The 24,229-nt window shown below is 38.1% G+C and overlaps 1 protein-coding gene across 3 annotated transcripts in view; it reads left to right on the top strand.

Annotated features, from left to right (window-relative positions):
• dlgap1a (discs, large homolog-associated protein 1a) overlaps positions 1 to 24,229 on the top strand; it is a 133,071-nt gene that overhangs the window by 81,508 nt on the left and 27,334 nt on the right. For 2 of the 3 annotated variants that reach the window (XM_084411108.1, XM_084411106.1), the window contains 2 exons: positions 5,001 to 5,178; positions 6,233 to 6,470. In XM_084411108.1, the coding sequence (XP_084267234.1) occupies positions 5,001 to 5,178; positions 6,233 to 6,470 (416 nt within the window). The remainder of the gene's footprint in view (positions 1 to 5,000; positions 5,179 to 6,232; positions 6,471 to 24,229) is intronic. The other variant, XM_084411107.1, reaches the window with a different exon arrangement.

The raw sequence follows: 24,229 nt of genomic DNA, 5'->3' as shown, positions 1-24,229 counted from the left end.
ACGGTTTTCTGTTCTTACTTTGGTTTAGTCCAGCTCTGAGATTAGATTGATTGGGTTGGACTGTTGTACCTGCATGCCCTGCTTCCCCATAGGCACCTGACTCCTGTTAATGTAGGTCACCAGGCTTTTCTGTTACTGCTGAGTAATGAGTGGCTAATCAGCCCGGGTACAGCGCTGCGCTAATTACCAACCTGCCGTATGACTTGGGGCACCTAGCACAGCTTGACGGGCAGGACCGCAGCTGATATCCACACAGACACATTGAAGAGTATGAGATTAGATGGTCAGTCAGACATGCTTCCCTCAGCGGAGATATCAGTCAGCGTCTCCACACTAACACAACACCATTATTCCTGCCGGCCAGGGGCCGAGTACGGATTTAATTAAGGAAGCACAATATGCCAGGCCACTGTAGTGGCAAAGGTACGAGTAATTACTCTAATAAGCCCACAGACTTCCTTAAAAGCCCTTGCATTGTAAAACACTCTCCCATATCTGTCGACTGAGGTCTTGTAAGCAGCAGGACCTCAAACTCATCGCTTATTCTGAGCTTTAACTGATCTTTAGCGATATATTTAGCAGCAGTAATATGCAATGAATGCGTCATTGTGGTTTTAAAGAGTCCAGCACATTACGGCACATGTGAGTACATAGTGTGTGAGTGGGGGATAGTCTACGTTTAGGGAAGTCATTGTGCAGGTTGCCATAGTAACAGGTTTGTGCTGTAATACATTTTAAAAGGTTGGCTCAAATAGTCTGTAGGTGGGCTGAGTTCATTAAATCAATTGTTTGTTCTCATTATTAGTCGCGTCTCATTTCGAAGGCTGCATCCCCTGGAGGTCGCATTTGAAGGCTGCATACGTCATCGAGGCGTCATTTAAGAAAATTAACCATTAGATTGCACAGTATACATTACAGTATTTTACACCTCATGGGGAATAAGTGTCAATTTTATTACAGTTACTTTTCTTAAATACGACATCCTTGATGATGTATGCAGCCTTTAAATGCGACCTCTGGGGGACGTAGCCTTCAAAATGAGACTGCCTCATTAGTGAAATAGTTTGTCTTTTGACAAATGTCCAATTAATTTAATCAATATGTATTTCGTGACTAAATTTACATTATTTTTTCATTTTTAACTCTCACTAAAATGGTATAAAATTTTAGGCAACTAAAAAATAGCATTTTAGTTGAGAGCGGAAACATAAAATAATCAAACACACAGTTGGGTTTTAATGTTTTATGGGGACATTCCATAGATATAATGATTTTTATACTGGACAAACTGTATATTATTTCCCCTAAACCTACCCATCACAGAAAACAAAAAAGCATCACTTGATTTCGAAGCTGTTTTCCTCATGGGAACCAAAAAATCTCAGATATTGCCATCTATGTTGGGACATTTTGTCCTCATAAGGTAGGGATTACCAGGACCACACAAACACACACACACACACACACACACACAATAATGTTCATTTTAATAAAATAAAAAAAATTTGGGGATTTTGTTGATTCTATATGTAAACTTTTGACAACAACTATATATATATTAGGGGTGTAACGGTACATGTATTCGTCCCAAACCATCACGGTACGGACATCGTGGTTCGGTGCATACAGTCAGACGATAAATACAGTCAGACACAGGCGATCCACACTCCAATCCAGAAGGGGGTGTGCGTGGTAATGCAACGCTGTTTGCTAACCTCCACAACAGGAAAAAGAGCACAAGAAGAAGAGACGATCTTTGCACCAACCCAAAACATGGGTGCTTCTTATTTGTGCATCCTTTCCTTCCATCCGAGGGAAAAAAGAAAATGAGGACGGAGGAATCAAAGGAAAGCTTATTTGTATATTGGAATATTCTTGATCACTCGAGCGTCACTTCAAAGTGTCTGCACTCAAAGGATCTGCCCTTATGTTGTTGAAGTTTGGTTATTAAAGAAATGTATAAATAATAATAATAAAGCAAGATGGCCTTTTGAAATATGTGAGATATAATAGTTATTTAAACTGTAAAGGTAAAGCATAAATTAAAACTGTGGCAGATGTGAAGGGGGAGGAGAATTTGTATGTACTTCAGGATTCTCTACAAGAAAGTCTTCCGCATAGGATACACCTGTGCATCCTCTGGAAGCTTCCTCACTCCTCCTGCCTTGCCTCCTCGTGGTGCAATTAGAGAATTGAGATGTTCTTCGAGATGGCTTACTTTGATTGGTTTCTGGGTCACAGGCTGGAGGACAGAGGAGCAAGGAAATGAGAAAGCACCAATTTGAGTATTGAGTAGCACCCCAAGAGTTCAGATGGCACGCAAGAGCTTGCTAGTAGGCTACGCTGAGTTTTGATTAACTTTTGGGATGCGCTCCACTAACTTCACAAAAAGGAAACTGGGATGGCAGAAAGCGCCATCCTGTTTGTTTCCTTTATTTTACAAAAGCACAATGTTTTGTTTTATTTTATAAAAATAGACCTTTTATTTTAAAAAAAAACATTTAAACTTATTGTCATGATGCACAATGTTCGTCTCACTTTCATCAATGATGTTTTCTTCAGTCATTTTATTCGTGAGATTACCACTGCAGTCTTGTCAATCCTAGATATCAGACTGTGTAATTTATTTGCTTCAAATTCAGATTCATATCTGCTCAAGCTCTACAAAAGTGCTCTGAGATTCCACCCTAAGCCCACTGGAAAGCCCAGACAAGGATTGGAGGATTTTGCAGATTTGTAATACTGTTCTGGCATTATGAGCGCTCATAAATATTTCATCTTGTGGAATTTCCTCAATCCCGCATTTTGATGGTTTTATCTGTTTATTGACGAAGAAAAGCTTCAAATGCCAATGTTACATCTGCATGTGCAAAGGAGGTTTGTTTGCTTTAGCGTTCTGTCGCAATCCTTCTAACCAAATAAAGCCCTGATTATATGCCAGGGGACAGTGCTTTGACCTATAACTTTATGATTAATAAAAATAAGCGAGAGTACTTGATGTCTATATTTATAGAGCTTGTTCTTTACATTAAGTAGGCCATTGCTTATTTTATAGTTCAGAACACTGAATAACTCGCATGTACATTAGTCATCAGATACAATTCCGTATCTTTGTGAAGCATGAAAATAGACAGTCTTGGATGCCTCGGGGAGCTGCCACTGCAGCAGAAAGAACGTGAGGCACAGCGCTGCATTGTGAATGGCTGACGTAATTAACAACCGCACAGCGACCAATCCGTTGAGATGACCGCAACAGTGAGGCGGAAACTTATCGGCTTATTCCGCAACGATGACATCATGCATAACCAGTTCCCCAAAGCCAGGTTCACCGTGGGAGATGCAAGCCCCCCCCCCCCTTAGCACTTCTTGTGAAGTTTAGACATTCTGTTCTCTGGTAGTGTTGGGAGATGCCCTGGGGCGTTTTGGAACACACCGCTTTGTGAGGAGTTGTTGTGTTCACTTATTATGTATGTGTGAAGCCATGCAGATGGAGGGTGGGAAAACTACGCCAATGTCGGAGCTTCCACTAATTCCCATACTGCTGATGCGGATGCGGTCTGCCTGTCAGCAAAGTGTCAGCGCGAGTCTCTGGTATGTGTGTGCTGGTCTGCGTGGGTGGCCTTAAGTGAGTTTAGCTGTTTCTCTCCTTGCCCGTGTGCTGCACTCACCCCACCTGATCTGAATGAACCATCACTTTATCTATTTAAAGAGCCACATCCATAATGTATCCCCCTGTTCACTGGACACATGCAGAAATCCGGCATGAGCGTTTGATTTTCTCACGGCTTCCCCAAGTCCCCCTGATGAATAAGGAGCATGTCATCTAAATGCTCGACTCAGTACTCGACTCGTGATGTTAAAGAACATGCTACACATTTGATGGAATGAAATTTCTAAAGAAGAATGACCTGAGCCACGTCTGTCTCTTGTTACTTTAAAGTGTGTTTTTTGCCAAATATTTATTATCTTTATTGTCATTCAACCAAGTGTTTAAACATGGAGAATTTAAATTGTGTGCCGCCAACAGACCCATGTGCTTTTTTGAGCTGTTTTCATAATAGAGCACATTTATTTCGTTACTTAGTTATCTAATTATTTATCTAATGTTTCTTTTGATATTACACGTATAACTAGTTAGAAATAAATGAAATTCAGTTCTTGCAAAATGTTTTACACAGACATTTTACGCCATAGATGTAGTCCAATAACTGATCCTAACTATAAATTAAATTAATATTTAAAAAAAATCCTTTAAATTAATACAAAATACTAGAACAAACAAAACTGTGGTGAAAATTATTTATTCATTTATTTGTGTATAATATTTTATATAATAATGTATATATTATTATTAGGGGTGTAACAATATATCGTGTCACAATATATCGCAATACAAAAATGCAACAATATGTATCGTGGATAGTGACAATATGTTAATATGTCTATATTGTGTATAGTTCTCCCAAAATAACATTTATTTAGTGTCAGTTCTACATTAAACTGCTATATATTAATGTTGAATATAATATATCTAGTCAGTGACAGAGTGCAAGCATATTCGTCTAAAATAATTCTGTATTTTAAACTTCAGAATCAAGAATATTTTTATTCTGGTGTCACCATTTGTCCTGTGCATTGGGTTACCAGCACCAAGTCCAAGCCTATTCGTTTACACCCACAATGTAATACCAAATTTTGCATTTGAATCAACAGTAAAAAAAAAATGTTAACCTTTTACCATATATCTTGGAGTACCGCAGTAATATTGTATTACGAGTTCAGCATCGTGATATGTATCGAAACGTGACATGAGGGTATTTATTTACACCCCTAATTATTATATAATGCATAATATAAAAACAAAATCTAAGTATAATATAAAAATAATGTATAATATTACATACAAATATTTTTACTTAAAATTATATACTTAATAGTGTGGTTAAAACACTGTTAGTATAAAAAAAATAAACATCTCTTGTGTTTTCGTCCATTCACAGGATCTCTTCAGAGCACTCTCCAAAGCTGCAGATCCGGAGTCACAGCTACTTGCGGGCGGTGAGTGAAGTTTCCATCAATAGGAGCCTGGACACCCTGGACCCCAAAGCTCTGCTAGCCTCTCCCCAATACCGCTCACGCAACGAGAGCTACATGAGGGCTATGAGCACCATCAGCCAGGTTTGTGCTCACCCCCAAACACACCGTCATAGCGGGGTGCAGGGGGAGGAAGGTCAAAATCCACCCCGCTTAGTCCAACAAGTCCAGTTAAAAACCATGAAACCGACATCTGATTCATCCACCGATGAGATGAATTTGAGCCATCATCATAACAGTGTTCAATCACAGATATATGTGTCTAACCAACTAACATGCTCCATGTTACATAGAAGTTGGATGGCATTCATCAGGCAGTTACTCATCCATCTTAGGCACACTTAGTCCCCAAGCACTGCTTTGTCATGCTAATTACAAAATGGCAAAGATGACATCACTGCCGTTTGGCGCCAGCATTGACTGCTCTCTGATAGAAGATGGAAAAGACTAAATTCACAAGGAATGTTTTGAAATATTAACATTAAAACGCTTTAGACCTTCCCGTAAAGACTTTGTGGATGGCACATGACTGTTAACTTGACAGTTAGTAAATAAGAATGTGGCCCATATAGCTCTCATGGGTGATTGGGACAGAGTTTTGAGCTTTCTACAATGTCCAAAACACCCACCCTTTCTACAATCCTCTTTCCACAATTGTACCTTATCACGTCTCCATTAACCCCCACTCTTATCCACCCTTGGTTTCTCTTAGGATCAACACTAATGAACTTGTTGATCCTAGTACTGTCTCACCATATTCCATCCTGTCAGTAAACCCCACTTGAGGATTTCCTTCATGCTGGTGTGGCGTACACCGTCATTGACCCTGTGAAGTTGTCTTTCAAACCTATGTTTTTTGTTTTGTTTTTTTGACTCTTCCTCTTCTTGCCACTGCCTTGTGTGTTTCTCACCTGCTCCTAATGACTTCTCTGTAGTTTCTGGCTCTGTTTTCCCCTTTCTTTTGATTTTGCACCCCTATATAACCCCGTGGTAAGTGGGACTTGGAGCTCATTTTACGGATGATTCCCGCTCTTTTCTCTGAGCACTGCCTTTCTCCAGACTGTTATTTTCTAATTTTCTTTTCTTGTCTTTTCTCTCTGTCTGTATCTCTCCTCTTTTCTCCTCTGCATGCCTGCAGGTGAGTGAGGTGGAAGTTAACGGGCAGATCGAGGCAGTGTGTGAGAGTGTGTTCAGTGAAATGGAGTCGCAGGCCATGGACGCCCTGGACCTGCCCATGCCCGGGTGCTTCCGCATGAGGAGTCACAGTTACGTGCGTGCCATCGACCAGGGCTGCTCGCAGGACGACGAGGGACCTTTGCTCCCGGCCTCCCCCCCGAGGACCACTACTACTGTCAGAACCATCCAGAGCAGCACAGGTCAGCTTGCAAGTGCATACTCCGCCTGTCTGTCCATCTATCAATCACACTCAACACTTTTTATTATCGAACATGTTCCACAGTTTAGCAAAATTAGACTACATTTTATGACAATAACTGATTTAGCTGATACGACCGATAAGTTTGGGCTCTTAGGGAAGAACAAAAGTGTGACAGTGAGAACGGAAGTTTTGCTAGACAGAAAGCGACACAATCATCATTTTACCTCGATTACCATGTTTTCATAATCGTTGGAAACCAAAATCGATGGAACCAAAATTTGATTAATCGCACAGCTCTAGTATTTTGTACTTTCTTTCTGTCTTTTGTTCTCTGTCGTTCTTTCTATCATCCATCTCTCTTTGTCTGTCTGCCAGTCATTATGTCTGTCATTATACATCCATCTTTCTGTCTGTTTATCTGCATTTCATTTTGTCTGTCTATTGTTCGGTCTACCATTCTACCCATCTATCTCTCTGTCTCTGTATCTGTCTGTCATTTTTCTATCTATTGATATGTTTGTGATTTGTTTTATCTGTCTATTGTTCTGTCTATCTGTCTGTTGTTCTGCCATTTTATTGGTTTGTCTGTTCTATCTCTGTATCTTTGTCTGCCGTTATCTGTCTGTTATTTTGTTTTTCTGTTTTTCTGTCTGTCATTTTATCCATCCCTCTTTCTGTCTATTCATCTGTCATTCTGTCTGTCTGTTATTCTGTCTGTTGTTCTATCTTTGTATGTCATTCTATCCATATGTCATTCTATCCATCCATCTTTTTATCTACCGATCTATCTATCTTTAAATTAGCAGCTCGCTTTATCAGTAAATAAAACTCTCTTTCATGTATCAAGGAGGCTGTCAGCGGAAGAATCAATATTAATTTGTTATTTTCTCTGTGGGTCACAACATGGTTATCCTCAGATGCCCTGAAAGGATGTGTCTGATTTGCTTTTTATTATCACCGTGAGGCAATAACAGCAGTAATGGGGAAAATGATGATTAATTGAATTTGAATGATTTAATCTGATGTAGAGAGAGAGTAAATCATTGCATGTGCTATGAAAGTAGGCTATCATGTTATTGTACAACATATAAAAATAGAAAATTTTGTATCTTTATTATTTATACACAAATGTATAACTGCTCAGCATTCAAGCTGAGATTTGAAAATATTTTACAAATAAGAGTCTCACAAATGATTGTGAGATTTCAAGTGACCAACAGCAATCCAAATGTCAGTCCTGATGTGTGAACTCAGTGTGACCTGTGTCTGCTTTTGCTCTTGGGTTTTCTTTAATCTGAAACCCCAGTGATCACTAATCCACCTCCAGCATCCGAACCCAGTTTGATTTCATCACAGTTGACATATTCATAAAAAAGTGCCCACAGTCTCTCAAAAATGCAAGGCTTTTTTTTTTTTGTTGGTTTTGTTTTTACTATTAAACTAAACCTAGCGGTGAAGCCTGTCTGTTCTTAATAATATTTTGCCCTAGTTTTAAAACCATATTTTCACATTCAGTCATGTTGTTGGTCGCTGTAATGCGTTTCTGCCGTTGGATGGCCTAATGTTATTGGTGTGCGGTGTAACTGCAAATGTATTGCCAGTACAAATAAGATGCTAGTCTATTTTGACAAGGAATAAGTTTTATTTCTGCAGGGGGAACCATTTGGATATAGCTGAACTGTATAATAAATCATATCATGAACAAGATGAATCTAACTCCCTCAGAATGCAGACAATTTCTGGCACTGTTTTCCACACTTTTTTATTATATCGATGCACATTATGTGGATAGAAATAATCATATGTGATATGCTTTATCATTTTCAGCCAAAAGTCTTGATTGCGATTTTAAGCAAAAAATGCTTTGTGAGTGTCTTGTTTCATGTTTGATTAAGCATTGTCTTGCTAAGCTTAGATTACTTAATTTTAGCAGAAGGTTGCAACATGAAAAATCAATATCAAAATGAATGAAGCAGATCAGGTACAGAACACTGAAATGTGAAATGAGCATTAATGTCTCACTGACACCCTCTGAAACTCGACTTCATTATCTCACAAAAAACTAAAGCTCCACTGAGAGTCACTGGACACCAGTTGTAGGTTCCTGTCAGTATGAACTGGGTTTAAGTTTGACAGTGTCTCTGGGAATTTTCACTCTTGGCAATTTGTTTGGAAAAGCCCAAGTATGTAATACTTGTCAGTAAAAATATTAAATGAGAGATTATCCACAATGCTGCAAACGTTGACATGTTGAATTTTAATAAATCAGGAAGTTCGGAGAACTGTTTGATGTCGTAATCCCTCACTGGAAGTTGCATTCAATTTATATGGTGTGGTTTCGACAGTGCTGCAATCTCTCTTTCCACTAGTAATGCAGATTTGAGTGCTGTGTTCTCCACTTGTGTTCTCCAAATGCCTGGGGCTAGTCAGAGAGCCAACATATGGCCACTAGCCTCAGTGCATCTATGGAGAGAAGACAGCTGGCTGAGGAGGAAAGTAAGGAAATGTGAAAAGTTTCTTGAAATCTTATGGGATAACCTATTAAGGTCTCACGTTACTGCTCACATCACCTGTGGGCCGGTTTAATCGAGTGGAAATTTAGGGCTTTGAACGGCATCTTTGAGTCACAGATTCAGTTACTGCCATTGGATCAAAACACCGGGGAATATAGACTGTCAGAATACAGACAACGCTGATAGTGTTGATGGGTCTGTTGTTAGCATATATATAAACAATATATAAAATATAAATTATTACCATTACTTTTGGCATCCCTAATTTAAAGCAAGGTAAGCAACCAATGACAAATGCCTGGTTTTATATATTGTGGTGGCGTAATATAACAATCCGATTGTGTCACTCTTAAGCCAGCTGCTGAAAGATGCGTGATGTCTATAATTAGAGATAGTGTGTTGCTCTATATGGGATGCGCCTGCCTGCCAGGCAGATGTAGTTTGGTAGGGCTGTGCAATTGATAGCTGCCATTTGTTTAAACTTCGCATACTGACAAAGCTCAGCAGGGAGCTGGAGCCTGATGTGATGCCTTGGCTGGGGTGACTCTGGCAAGAGATGTGACAGACATGACCTGACCTTCTATCTGTGCCTGACATTGATTTAAGAGTGAGAATTGCTGTGCATTTGAGTGGTGTTTGTTAGGGTAGGGACACACCAAACCGCCAAAGAACTCACACTGATGAATGCCGACTGTGTTGTCGCCTCGCGTCGCGGCAAAAAAGCTGCACTTGAACACACCGAGAGAACTGCAGCCGCCTGTCAACTAGCATGCGCGTTCTGCGCCTGCGTGTAAATGAGACAGCTGTCTATTTATAACTGTGGAAACGCATCATCACATCATTAGTTAACGGGATAGTTCTCCAAAACTAAATGTGTGTCATCATTACGGTGAGTTAAATGTCATTCCAAAACTGTATGTCTTTTTTGGAAGGTATTTTGAAGAATGTTTCGACAGTTTTTGTCCATGTAATGAAAGCCAATGGGGTCCAAAACTACATTGGACCCCAGTGGCTTTCATTGTATGAACAATAGAAACACTGATAAATTTTTTTTAAATATGCTCTTCTTTATTCCACAATAGAAATGCATGCAGGTTTGGAAAGATATGAGATTGAGTGAATGATCCTGTACCACTGGACAGTAGATACAGCACTGTGTCCATTCATCCCTGTCCAGTGCTGGCCCTTCCAGATGTCCTCGCCACGGAGACCCGGCCAGACGAATTATGAGATGGCTAATTGAGGGAGCTGTCAGGGTTGACATTGAGAGGGCACCTACCTTCCCTTCATCCCCTTCAGAACACCACTGTGTGTTCAGATGAACAGAGCGGCACCATCTGCCTGGTACGCAGCAGGCCCTTATCACACACTGCAACACTGCCTTTGGGGTAGTGCGCAAAGTCTTTGAAGTGGAGTGTAGCGAAGTTTAGGGTTTTTTTTTACACTTTATTGTTTATGTTCAAAATATTCCACTGAAGCTGTTATTCGTGTTTATTTTATCATAATGACATGCAGCTTTTGATAAATTGTTAATGGCTTGGTTTTGCTCTGTGTTTTCTCTTAGTATAACTAATTGAAAAACCATTAGCGTGCAATACTTCATCCTCACCACAGGACAACATAATTTATCTTGTTCTCAGAAACACGCTCACATTAGTGATGGGAAGTCCGGTTCTTTTCCGCGAACCGGTTCTTTCGGACAGTTCGTTTCAATGAACCGGTTAAAAAAAACGGTTCACCAGTTATTTTACGTCCTCACGTAATGACGTCAATTCTATCATCCCGGCGGATAAAAATACATTCAGATAAAGGTATTTGTAATCATAACGTCAGTTAAATAATAGTAATCATCGTCATAATCATCTTGGACAAGTTTCTTACATTTACGCTTTGCAAGTGAACCCTGTACAGGCAATGCAGATGTTTTACATGTCTAAACAATAGTCTATAAAGTGAATGAACTGGTCTTCATCAATTTTATTTTATTTGTTCTTAAATAAACTTACATCTCGCCGAATTCGGCCCCTCATTTAAGTCCTCGGTTCACTTGTACTCATGTATCAGCACATGCACTTGGCCGGAAAAAAAATCGGTTTAGAGACGGTGCTTTCACGCATGCTCAGTATCTCCTGCTCATCGGTTCTCTGTGTCCGAAAGAAACAGTTCTCGGTTCTGTATTGGTGATCAGAGAACTGCTGTAGCGTGCGCTGAGCTGAGAACTGCTGAAACCTAGCCTATAGTCGACAAAACTCGATGCAAAAGCCGATGCACGTCTCCAGTATGTTTAATACGTTATGTTTTGATCAACACATTATAAACATTTACAACTTTGCACCCTTTAAACCTTGGCAAGAGTTTACGTCAAATATCAACTTAGAAATTAAATTAGCTGTTCCTGAAAATAATGTTTTAGTATAATAATAATTGTTTAGTTTTACAATCCATTCGTTGTGTTTCCAATCTTTAAAATAATACAGTGAAAAGACAGTAATTATGTGATAAACATGTTTCCAACATGTTTTATTTTGTTACACTTATTGATGTTCAACAAAATACTTAAAGGGACAATGTGTAGGAATTTCTCCCATCTAGTGGTGAAATTGTATTTTGCATTCAAACGAATATTGCTCTCCAGCGCCTCGCTTTTTCAAATCCGCGTTGCAGCTATGGTAGCCGTTATGTACCAAAAAGCTTATGACAGGATGTCTTATAATAGCACTTCGAGTTTTCCTTCGGGTGAACAGGTTTGTTATTTAAAACAAACTGAAACTTGAAACAACGAAAAAAAGAATGTTACAGTATGAATTACTGACTGTGAAAAACATTAACTATGGTAATTAGTAGTAATGCCTTCTTTATTTGTTATAGATATCATCATCATCATCATCAGCGCCTTCTCTAACGTTACTTTACTCAATAGCTGCTATTCATCAAAGAGCCTGTTTAACTTTTAACTATAAATGTTCTACTGTCTATATATAAAAAAAAAGAAGCTTGTAATTAAGACCGTAACATTGACTTACCTGTCAGGAAGAAAGCAGGCAACTTCAGCGTCTCTTTTGAAACCTTTCTCCTGCATTAAACCTTGTTTTTGTAATCTCCGGTCACGTTTCCTTTTACGGTCTATTTTGGACTTTTTTGACGACGAGGACTCATCCTGTGACTCAGCATATGTATGAATGAACGGTGTATAAATAACCGTGCAGTGCATCCTTTTAAACTTGCCGGGGCAGTGACAAGCGCCTCTCACTGCTCTGCTCCTCCGCTTCTGCTGGCTTCAGTCACGTGACGCTGGCTCTGAACGAAAACGCGTTGTGGAAACGCGTTGGCCCAGTACTTTTTGTCGCTCTCTGCTATTATAGTTTTTCAAGATGGCGGAACTACACGGAAGCCTCCGTGGACCTACCCATCCCATGTATATAAAGATAATAAATTCTTCGTTTACGAGGATTAGTCTGATCATTGGCATAGGTATTTGTACACCATTGAGGGCATATTTATGAATAAAAATATTGATTTTAGATAATAAAATACCTAAAAAGCTACACATTGTCCCTTTAAGAAACATGCATTTCGTCCCTCTGAAAAAATTGCACGCATGGTCAGCTCATCGGTTCTCAGTATGTCGAACATGTCCGAAAGAAACAGTTATCGGTTCTGTACTGGTGATCCGAGAACCGCTGTACCTGTACGTTCGGTAGTACGCGCATGCTCAGTATCAGCTGCTCGTGCTCATCACTTCTCTCAGCACAACATGTCTCAGTTCAGTGAACTGTTGGATTTACTGGAGTAAAATATACTCCGGGATATTGGTTTATTTCGAGTCAGAGGAACTGTCAGGCATGTCCTAAAGTGAGTAGTTGTGGATCAGCGCTGACGCAAGGCGATTCAGTCCTGTTTAGTGTACTGGTTCGACCGGTTCACTAAAAAGAACCGGTTCAAAAGAACGATTCGTTCACGAACCGGACATCACTAGCTCACACGTTAAACGAGTCATGAATGAACGTGATGGGCAATTTCTTCCATTAATGTCATCCATTTCCCAGCATTACTTTAATAAAAATGCATTACACTCTCGTGCATGAATGGGCAGCCTTTAATTTCTCTGTCAGGACACAGATTCAGTTAGATGATATAAAATCTTCGCTTTGTATCAGTAAGGTTAAAACAATAAACCTTGGAGCTTGTGTGTGTTTAGACAATAGTGTTTGCTGCTTTTCAGCATTCACAAATCTTAAAGCAAGCCTGAGCTGTACACCACGAGCAGAGGATTCCGACCCTCAACTGGCAGAGATTGAGCGAGAGAGATGGTGAAGTAAAAGGTAGGAAGTTTAGAGAAGCAGCCAGGGGTTAGATACTGTTGCAACTTCAAGCATTTGTTTGCACAACGTTGTGCCGTTTTGCAAGGCTGACTGCACAGAGCACTCCAATGACGCTTTAGCTGTGACGTCCCTCAGGCTGCAACTGCAAAATCCTCCCACTGTCTCTAAACTGTGTTCCTGGCCCGGCATCAGCTATCATTTAGACTCATAGTCAAAGGATGGAGGCTATTTTAGAGCTGTCCTTAGTCTGTGTACGCCAGGAAAATACCACAGCTGCCATCGCTGGGACTGATGATCAATGTTCCCCTTAAGCTACACGAGTGTGCAGCCTCGCAGGTCCAGTGTAGACAGAAAAAGAAATTCAAATATGCCTTAAAGGTGAAAATCACATTTTTTATGTTTTTTTATATGTCTGTTAGGTGTTTTTAATATTAAGACAAACCATGTGCAAATTCATAAGTCAACCCCATTGTTAGAAATCGCTAGTGTTTCTTACGTCACAAACTGCTTTTGAGTCTCAAGAGAAGCCAGGTTATCCCAGTATATTTTTCTGTTGATGTGAAAAATCGGGTACATTTTAACAACATAGTGGGTGAATTATGTATATGTTGTATATTACAATGTTATGATGAACTATATGCCTCTCTCCACTGATGTTCTAATTTGTTCAAAGCGTTTGTAAGGATGCTGATTTTTAGAAGGCAACTGTCTGACTCTTAGATGGCGAATGGGAACATGGTTTGTGTAGCATTAGCAACACATTATTAGCTGTTTGATAACGTAGTCAGGCAAAAGGCTATACATACTTTTACCGTTGTAAAGAGCGATACCATTGTGCAGCGTTTATTATAGTAAAGTTGACCGACCAAGTGGGTCTCTGAGCTTGTGTGAGGGGAGGTGGGGCTAATTTGCATATTTATGGCTCCATATATACTAAATGAAGCAAGGGTATAGAGTTACGTTCAAGCTATTTTAAGGCATGAAGAATTTGTTTTCATAGGAAAAAAGCGTTTAAATAATGTTGTTTTAAGGGATACAATTATTGGCTAAAAGGGGACTTTAAATCAGAGCTAAATGTATGGGCAGTGTTTCATCTGTAGTCCATCCACATGTTCATTGATTTTTAGAATGGATCTGAAGCTGTGGGGAAAACTTTGCTGCGGAAATATGCAGCGATTAGGTATTTCACAAGATAAGTTCTGAATACTGGAACAGTTCAGTTCATAGCAGCACCAAACAAGTGTTTGCAAAAGTTATTTATTAATATTTATTTATTAATTTAAGAATAAATTATTAATTTCTATTAAATTTGACTTCACATTTCACAATTACAACTTTAAATTGACAATTTTTCTCCTATTTGTGACTTTATATTTCAGTTTAATTTAATCTCAAAATGTGACTGCGTTACAATTGTGATATTATTTCTCATAATTGTAACTTTTGACTATATTCCACTGACACTTTATTTCTTATTATTTTATCCATTTTTTTAAATTGGATGTGAAAACACAGGCCAAGTATTATTTTGTATTTAATTTTTATAAATTATTTTTTACTAATTTAATATTTATTCCCCGCCAGCGTTTTTTAAAAAGTTGCCATCCACCGCCAGCGTTTTTGATCATTTTCACAACATTTTCATGGCCCCCAGAATATTTAGTTGTATGAATATCTGAATATGCAATCTATCAAAAGAAAGAACAGACTCTCTGCTTTTAAACTACAACAACCTGTTTTATTCTAGATAAATGCATTATTTTTTCTGATCAACACTTGTTGATGTAAGTAAGTTTAAAAAAAAAAAGTTTTTGTCAAAGACTACATCCAGATCGTATTCAGAACAATTAAAACATAGATGGAGTAACTCGAAGTCCATCAATACCCCCAAAGCTTGCACAGTCCTATTACTCGTCCTGGGTCGACATTTCAATCTCTACAAAACATGTTTAAAATGACCCTGTTTGGGGTAATACTATGTTTATAATTATTATCCTGATACTGTTAACCTGATTATATTATTTTAGCCTATATTTACATTCATGTTTTTGCCAAAATGTGATAAATAGTTGATCTTTTCCATATTACATAGCTAAGAAAATGAAGGAGCGAAGTTCTGAATTGAGCATTTTGTTTAATGGAATTTCTTTGTAAAGACACAGTGGACACTGCAGTATTCAGGTAGATGGGCTGTTTCTGTTCAGGTGCCAAAGTGTTTCTGCCCAATTTTTCTCAGCAAGAACAATCAGAGGAAGCATTGCTGATGATACAGTATGCCTGTTATTCCTAAACTCCCCTTTCTCTGTTAGTGTTGAGCATGGAATCCAGCAAAGTGTGTGAGGGGTGAAGTGTGATTGTACATGACGTGCATGTAATACTGGTGCGGGCTGAGCTCGAGGCTGAGATATGGATGGGATAATACTGCTGCTGGAGAAGAAGGCCTGTCACAGTCACTCTTAGTTGATGCCTGACTCATATATACACACACACACAAACACACACACACACACACACACACTTAAACACTTTCACAAGTGCAGCAGGGGGAAGCGAGCATTTATCAGTGGAAGCTGTGATGACGCTCTGCCACATTATTCCACATTTTCAGACTGGAGAGTCGCTTCTTGGATGGCTTTGTCAGCTTCTTGTTATCTGCCTTGGTTGAGGAAATTATTCTCCATTCTTTTCCTTCATTCTTTTGTCATTACTTAGGAGATACTTTATTTTATTGCTGACAAAGTGATTGAGTGAGGATTTAGAATACAAATACCTTTGCATATACACGTTCACGGTGAATGTCATTTTCAGAGCAGTGTACAAGACACAGGAGTGGACAGTGTCTAATCAGGCTTCACCTTAGTTTGTTTTAATTTGTGACCCTGGATCACAAAACCAGTCACAAGTCGCACGGGTATATTTGTGGCAATAGCCAACAATACATTGTATGGGTCAAAATTATCGATTTTTCTTTTATGCCAAAAATCATTAGGATATTAAGTAAAGATTATGTTCCATGAAGATATTTTGTAAATTTCCTACCGTAAATATAAAAAACATTTATTTTTGTGAGTGAATGCAGCACAATCGCAAACATAAATGGACAACTTTAAAGGTGATTTTCTCAATGTTTAGATTTTTTTGCACCCTCAGATTCCAGATTTTCAAATAGATGTATCTCGGCCAAATATTGTCATATCCTAACAAACCATACATCAATGGAAAGCTTATTTATTGAGCTTTGAGAATGTTCTCAATTTCAAAAAATTTACCCTTGTGATTGGTTTTGTCATCCAGGGTCACATTTGACATGCTCAATCATGCGGTTTCTTGTTTAGCAGTAGCCTTGCTTACCAGATTGTCTGTCTAGTAAGCAAAAAAAAACAAAACAAAAAAAACGTTTATTTCAATTATATATTCCATATCATATTAAAATTATGATTCCATTTTTAAGAATGGAATATGTACTATATGATATAATATATTAAATTAGTGGTTGTGAGTGTTGTTTCCCTTTTCTCTAGCTTGCTGCTTAATCTATTTGATTTTGTTGTTGTATTTGAGTAAATGTAATTAGTTACTGCAAGGTGCAATAGGTGATTCTCTACAGAAACAATGCTGGTTGAAAGTTTCCTAATATTTTAATTACAATCACTATGTTAAGAGGTCTAAATGTATTTTTTTTGAATATATACATTTAAAAATCCCGCTTCTGTTGAAGGCGTAGGACCATACAACGTTCGTTCAATCATTTAATTCGGTCCGAATGAAATGATACCATGTGTTCCCTGTCAGTCAACGTCTGTTTACATTCCACTGCACAGCCTGTTCACGCAGACATCATACGTCATCAGCGCGTTTCACGTACGCTGTGCAGACAGAGCGAGAATGGCAAGCAAAAAAGCTATCTTTCCTTCTGAACCGACAAGTATCTACATTTCAGGTTCTACAGTACAGTTCTATGTACCGCTGACTTTGCCCTATGTAGGTAATTCAGTGAGATTCGACTGTGTTGCCGCTATGTCCTAAATGTGCATATGAATACATCTGAAATACAGTGCATTCTTTCCTTTATGTCAACAGGTCAACTTCTGAACTGGAGTCATTTCACAATCACTTACAATCACTTATGTATGCAAGCAAGCGCTTCTGTTGTGCTGTCCCCTCATTGTGCTGTAAAGTTTTCTCACACTGAATGACACAATGTAATCCAATAACATTGTCTTGCTTCTCAAAGGTTTTCACGGCATCCCGTCAAAATAAAAGTTCGGTTTAACTTGACAGAAAATTACTGTTGAACAGTAGAATTTAGATACGTCTCAGTGTAATAATAATACTAACACTAATACAAATAAATGTATTTAGAAGGAATAATCACCATTTTTCTTCCATGTTTTAATTTGAACAGTAAAGCTCATTTTGCAGCACATTGTTTGACAAAAAGTTTAATTTCATATGATTAAAATAAATTAAATTAATGTTTTATGTCTTCATTTGATTACCAGAAAAAACAAACAGAATTTGTGTAAAAAAAAAAGAAAAAAAAAGTAATAATATTAATATTGTATGCGTTTAATAATTGTATAAATCTCATGATTTAAATTAATTGACATGCTTTTTGATTACTAAAAATGTTACACCACGTATCCGTAACACGCCCGCTCTGTGACACTAGTAGTTTCGGGGAGGTCTACCACCTGCCCTGAAAAAAATCCTAGGGGAAACTCTGGTGTATCACGTTATCAACCACTAAATTCAAATCTGCGGTCACGCTTTGGCTGGCACTGAGCCAGAGAAAGCATTCAGTGTTTTCAGCCATATACTGTTAATTTTGTGTTTCTGACAATTAAATACAGATAAGTACTAGCAAAAAAACAGCAGTATACAAAGTGCATGACCGGCCTGCCCATAAATGCTGTTTTTTTTATGCTCTAGCTTCTAACGGCAGCTTCAGTGATGCAATGACTTTATTATCAATAAGCGATTGGCTCTTTTATTTCGAAGGTATGACTTTTTCGCCATTTTGTGCGTTGCACTTTCTCCCATTCATTAGTAGTATGAGTGCGCCGTATTATATCTAAAGTCTTTGCTCTTACTCACTCAAACAAGGCTACTTTATGCGATTTATGAGTGCATTAGCAGATAGTTGCTGAATCGCAGGTGTTTTGTATATATATATATGAGATGAGAACATGGCTTTACTTGACATTTTATTTATCTGTTATTTTGAAGAGACCCTTTTTGAAGGATATTGGTTTACTTATGCCCTTTTTGAGCACTTGAGCTTAGTTGAGACTTCAGTGTGTCTGTTGTGTCAGCCTTGATTTATTGTGGTAATATTGAGGTGTTCAGTTTTATTTAGATTATATTTTTAAATTTTTTTTAATGAATGTGATTGCTCTCCTGACAAATCAACAGTTTTTTTGTTTTTGTTTCACTGACATGTCTTTTTGGTGTTGAGGACTAGTACGAGGAAAATACTTAAATCCTATTACAGATACTCTACGATTTTTACTTTTATTAATAGTCATTTTCTGCATATTTTTTCCTGTCATTGAATGTCATGCTACACTCAAAATTACACCATATTTTGGAAGTACGAGTTCCTTTTCATGTGCACTGACACTGATTATATTATATACAAAAAAAGCACATCAAATTCAATAAAAGTATATGCACTATATTTCAAGTCTTCTAAGGCCATGGAATATAGCTCTGACCAATATTATGTATGGTGTGACATCAGTGACCAACATGCCTAACAACATGCATCTCCATTATTCATTGTGCGTATATTCTGCAGCTTTTAGTTTAGTCTGCACACAGTGTTTATCATAGGATTGCCATCAGTGTATAATGGCTTTGTGCAATAGAAGTCAACTCACTCAAAAGATTTATGCATTGTGTTCAACCTTTTACCCCCAGACTGTGATAATCTGCAGATCATCGCCATAACCCTAAAACTCTCTTGTGTCCAGCTGGAGATAGTTGCTGCAGTCATTACATAAAAACTCTGTCACTGTTACTCCTATGTATGTCATTTTACTATGCTATACACAAGGCAAAAAAAAAAAAAAAAAAAAAGCCTCCAGAATTGTGTGAGAGTAGTTATCGGACAAAGTTTCACCCTGGGACCCATAGTTTGGCTAGCACTTGACCTTTCTTCTCATATGGCTGCCTGTGTACTTTTTTAGCCAGACGGCTTGTGTTAATTACCTCTCATGGGGCAAAACGACAGCAAGCGCTCTTTTCCCTCTTGAGCTCTCTCTTTTTCCTCTCAGGTCTCATCTGGGAAGAATTAGACCGCATTAAACACTTTGGCAGCTTTAGATATCGGAATGAAACCCAGAGATTCCTGTCCAGGCCGGATTGCTTCTTTTTGTGGTCTTAAATATCAGTCAGGATTATGCTGATTAGCCAAGCGTATACGACTCTGTCCTTGAAAAAGATCCAACATTAGGGGATGTTAAGGGCACTCAATATGCATGTGGATACTTGCGATTATGGATGTAGAGTATAATTCATTATGATGTTTCTGTATGGCTGAAAGACCATTCGCCTGAGGAAATGGAGGTGGGTTAATTCTGTCAGTTTGTCATCTGAAACAACCCTGTCAGGGTGTTTAAGAACATGAACGTGCAGAGAGCGTCCTGTCATTGTAGGAGAGACGAGTCGGCGGGCTCAAATTGATTTTTCTGCTGTCGTATCATTCACCTTGTCCTCTGAGCTCAGGGTCAGAGAGTGGCCGACACAATACAAATGCTTTCAGTGACAGGAGGTCAAGGTTTAAACGCTTTAACACACATTTTATCACCTTTCGCACACAGTGATATGCACTAGTTTACACAACCAAATCTCCACATAAGAGAGAACTATGTGTGATATTTTAATGAGTAGCAATAACAGTTATCCTACTGAGGCTGAATTTTGCTTGCATAATGTTAACATGATGTATCTCATATTTAGTAAGCAAATAATATTATATGTGTATAGTAAGTCATCATGTACTTATTCGGGAAGCTAAAAGCATTACACATTTTTCTGCAGGTATGTATTTACTCCAACTAACAGCAGTAATTAAGTAAAACTGTTGAAATATGTTGAAATAATAATCTGTTGGTATCATTAGGGTTTTATTACTGTTAATTATCAAATATTTGTGTGTGTTCCAACACCATCACATAAAGTGTTTTATCAGAAGCATCTGTTCCTCTTCCTTTAGAACAGTTACAGTAAATCCAGAGTTGATTGGCTCTCACATTTCGAAGGTTTTCCTAACAGGAAATGTCTGTGATACATAACCTTGTAAGGAATGAAGTCTGTAAGCGCTCAGGCTGGCAGGCCAGAGGAGAGACAGTGACTTGAGCAGTGCCTGTATGTGTGGGTGTGTTTACACTGCGTATCAGCAGGAGTGCTAGCTCAGCCCATCTCTTCTCTTTACATTTACATTTACATTTTAGTCATTTAGCTGACACTTTCCATTAGTATAGCTGAGGAATGGAGGAATTAGAAAGGGAAATATAGGACATTGGAGCAGGTTTCCTGGGTCTTCCTCAAGTGGGCACTTGATGGCTCAGGTTGGATTGGTATCTGACATATTGTATGTCCCTGCAATCTCATAATAAAATGTTATTTTAAACATTTTTTTTTATTTATTATTATTATTATTTTTACTGATCATTTATTTATTTACAATGCCTCTGGTTGGTTCATTGCTACCAGTGGAAATTAAGAGGACTTTGCTGTCTATGTGATACTGCAGTGATATGGACAATAATTTATTCCTGAAAATGACAGAGAAACTATTGAATTAAAAATACAAAGTGATGTGTTAAAATCAAGGGGTCAAAGGTTTGACTTGCATTGGCCCATTAGCCCCTGCTGGAAAATGCTGTGACCACATAATACACCATTATGCTGCTGAAAAGCATTTTGTCTATTGGTGACTATTCAAAAATGATTTTGCCAGCAACATATAAGTGCAAATATTTCATAAAATTATATACACTACCAAAAGTTTTACTTTTTTATTCAGATGGGCTGCATTACATTGATCAAAAGTGACATGATTTCAAAGGTCAAAATGATTTCTATTTCAAATAAATTGTTTTTTAACCTTTTTTAACCTTTTAACCATCAAAGAATCCTAAAAACAATGTATCTCTCTTTCCACAAAGATATTAAATATGAATGCATCCTTGGTGAGCGTAAGAGACTTCTCTCAAAAACATAAAAAAATATAACTGACCCCAAACATTTGAAACGTAATGCGTTTCATAAGATCTGTTTATAGGTTAATGGCAAAACAAAAACAAACTAGATGTAGACATTTCTCCCCATCTTTTGCTTTTTACGCCACAGCTCGAGCACTAGCAGGATAGTCACTAGCAAGGGGCTTGGGGCTGAGTTATGATGTCATGTTCTTGTGGCTTCAGAGTCGCATGTAATTTATGACTCGAGTGATTGGCTCAAAATAATGTGTGCTTATGAGCGAAGGTAGCATTGAGCAGTTTGCATACCTCTGATGGACACTTTTTTCCAAGTGGTAATCACTGCAGAGTCAAATGACGTTCAGCTCCACCTCTCTAGATGTCTAATGGGGTAGAGGGATAGAGTTGTGGGTAGGGTGTGGTTGGATATTTTAGCTCCACCTGTTAGGCCCAAATTACATTCGCCCTCTCCCTTTTTCTGCCTTTGAGATGTTTTCTGCTTTCTCCCGGTATTATAGGTGACCAATTAGAATCATCATCCGTGCTGCTACTGTAACCTCCTGCCAGTTTCATAACCCCGGTTTCATGCTAAATGCTATTCTGTACACTAATTATGCGAGGAACACTATGACCGTTCTTACAGTGTATCAACAGTCTGTCTTTCCCAGTTATTGTAGTGTCATCAGTTTGGACGCTATTAATTGTCAAACACTCCTGTGAACATCTGTTTTGGTATAACAACAAACGCCAAAGATAATGACAGAATCAGCTGCAGTCTCGCTGGTAATTATACAAAAACAATCTCGGTTTACAACAGTGCAGCTTTACTTATCCCCTGTATCACTACAAACCCAGGTGGACCATGAAAAGAGAGTTGATTAGAGAGGGAGGGGGTGAAATTAGAAGAGAGGGTGACAGAAATCTCTAGAGCTGGAGCAGCATCTGATCTCCAGGCTGTTATCTCAGCAACACACACTGCAGCTCGAGAGCAGAAGTTTGTCCTGATCTTACTAGCTTGACTTCTTGAGTTGAAACGAACCATTTGTTTTGGCTGCAGAGTCGTGTGTGAACCTCTGCATGGATGGAGGGAGAGCGTATGTATGTGAATAAATGAAGACGCGCGAGACCGAGATTAAGTCGGTTGAATTAATTGTGTGTACATGCACTCTTTGATACTGTTTGTTTGCGGAGGTGAATTCTGCTATTCAAACATATGCGTGTAACTGGTTGTTAAAGAAGCAAACAAGAATGGGCACCTTGGCAGAGAAAATGTGATAGATTGTTACTACACAACACCGTTTTATCTTTAGATTTAAAAGGTAATTCAAGAGAGGGGAATTTATGAAAGTCCATTTCTGCCTCATAAAAAAAAAAAATGTGAATCTCGAGACAAAACAATGGCACTGACATATTTTGAGATATGTAAGTGCAAGTTACTTTCAGTTAAAACAGCTCAAACATGCCTTGTCTGAAACCCATTCAATATTTTTCATATGTGGCGGAAATGAGCTTCATATGAACTTGTCTGAATTCCTGTAAGTGAGTGTTAAGAGCTGGTTTCATAGCCTGTGGTTTTTAGCATGACTGGTATCATAAACATGAATAATGTACAAAAGATAATGATGCTTTTATATTGTATCTTGATTGTTTTTTTTAACCCTCATGTCTCACATCACTAAGACCCCATTTCAGGTCATTTAATAGCTTGAAAAATATTTAACATTGAGATTAAGTGTCATCACGTTGATACTTCATTCCTCTCTCTCTTTAATGCGAATTCATTATAAACAATAACATGATAAAAAGGTCTATGAAAAATTTGACTTATGTTTGGGGTCAGATACAAAACATGAATAAATGCATGAACATGAAGGAAGCTTTAGCTTTTAAGGAGTTGGGCTTGTGTGTGTGTATATTTTAGTTGATACCTTTTTGGGTTATCTTGTTTATGTTGTATGATATTTTATGTATTTGTATGTTGATTGTACAGCACTTTGGTCTGCACGGGCAGTTGTAAAGTGCTTTATTAATATGAATGAATGAATGAATGAATGAACATGCTAAAAATCTAGTTTTTTGGGGGGGGTTTTCTGTAGTTCCTTTGACCCCAAACAGAAACAACAGAGGCCACCTCTGACAGACAAATTTAATTTAAATTTCATTTTATTATTATTATTATTGTTATTATTATTATTATTATTATTATTATTATTTATCTAAATTAACATTATATAATTTATTATAAATAAATTAAGGAAAAAAAAAGTCCCTCTCAAAACAAACTGATGGTTAATACAATGGCAAAATATGACAAATCAACGCTATGCTTTTTGACAAAAAAAGAGAAGTCACTGTATGTATGGGAAGAGAAAAACCAAAGAGTAGGAGAAAGAGGAAGTGAAATCAGACAGGACATTTAACAACTGGTCTCTGTCTCACACTAGCCTGCCCCCTTGTGGTTATTTTGAAGAAAACAAAATAAGAAAAATATATGCCTTGCTCACAAAGACTCTCTCACTGTTTATCTCACAACACACACCTCCATCAGCAGCTTCATGCAGCCATCGTTTAGGGATTTCATGTTTAGCCTGGGTTGTGTGGGGTGTTTCTCTCTTTGAAGTGAAGTGCTGGAGGAAATGAGTCAGTGTTCAGCACTGTGTCAATGTCTACAGATGGCACACTGATATAATAGGATGCTTCCATAAGTATGTTAAT

The sequence above is a fragment of the Rutilus rutilus genome, assembly GCF_951802725.1.
Source record: "Rutilus rutilus genome assembly, chromosome: 6".
In the NCBI taxonomy this organism is placed as follows: Eukaryota; Metazoa; Chordata; class Actinopteri; order Cypriniformes; family Leuciscidae; genus Rutilus; species Rutilus rutilus.
This window is presented reverse-complemented; position numbering and strand designations above follow the sequence as displayed.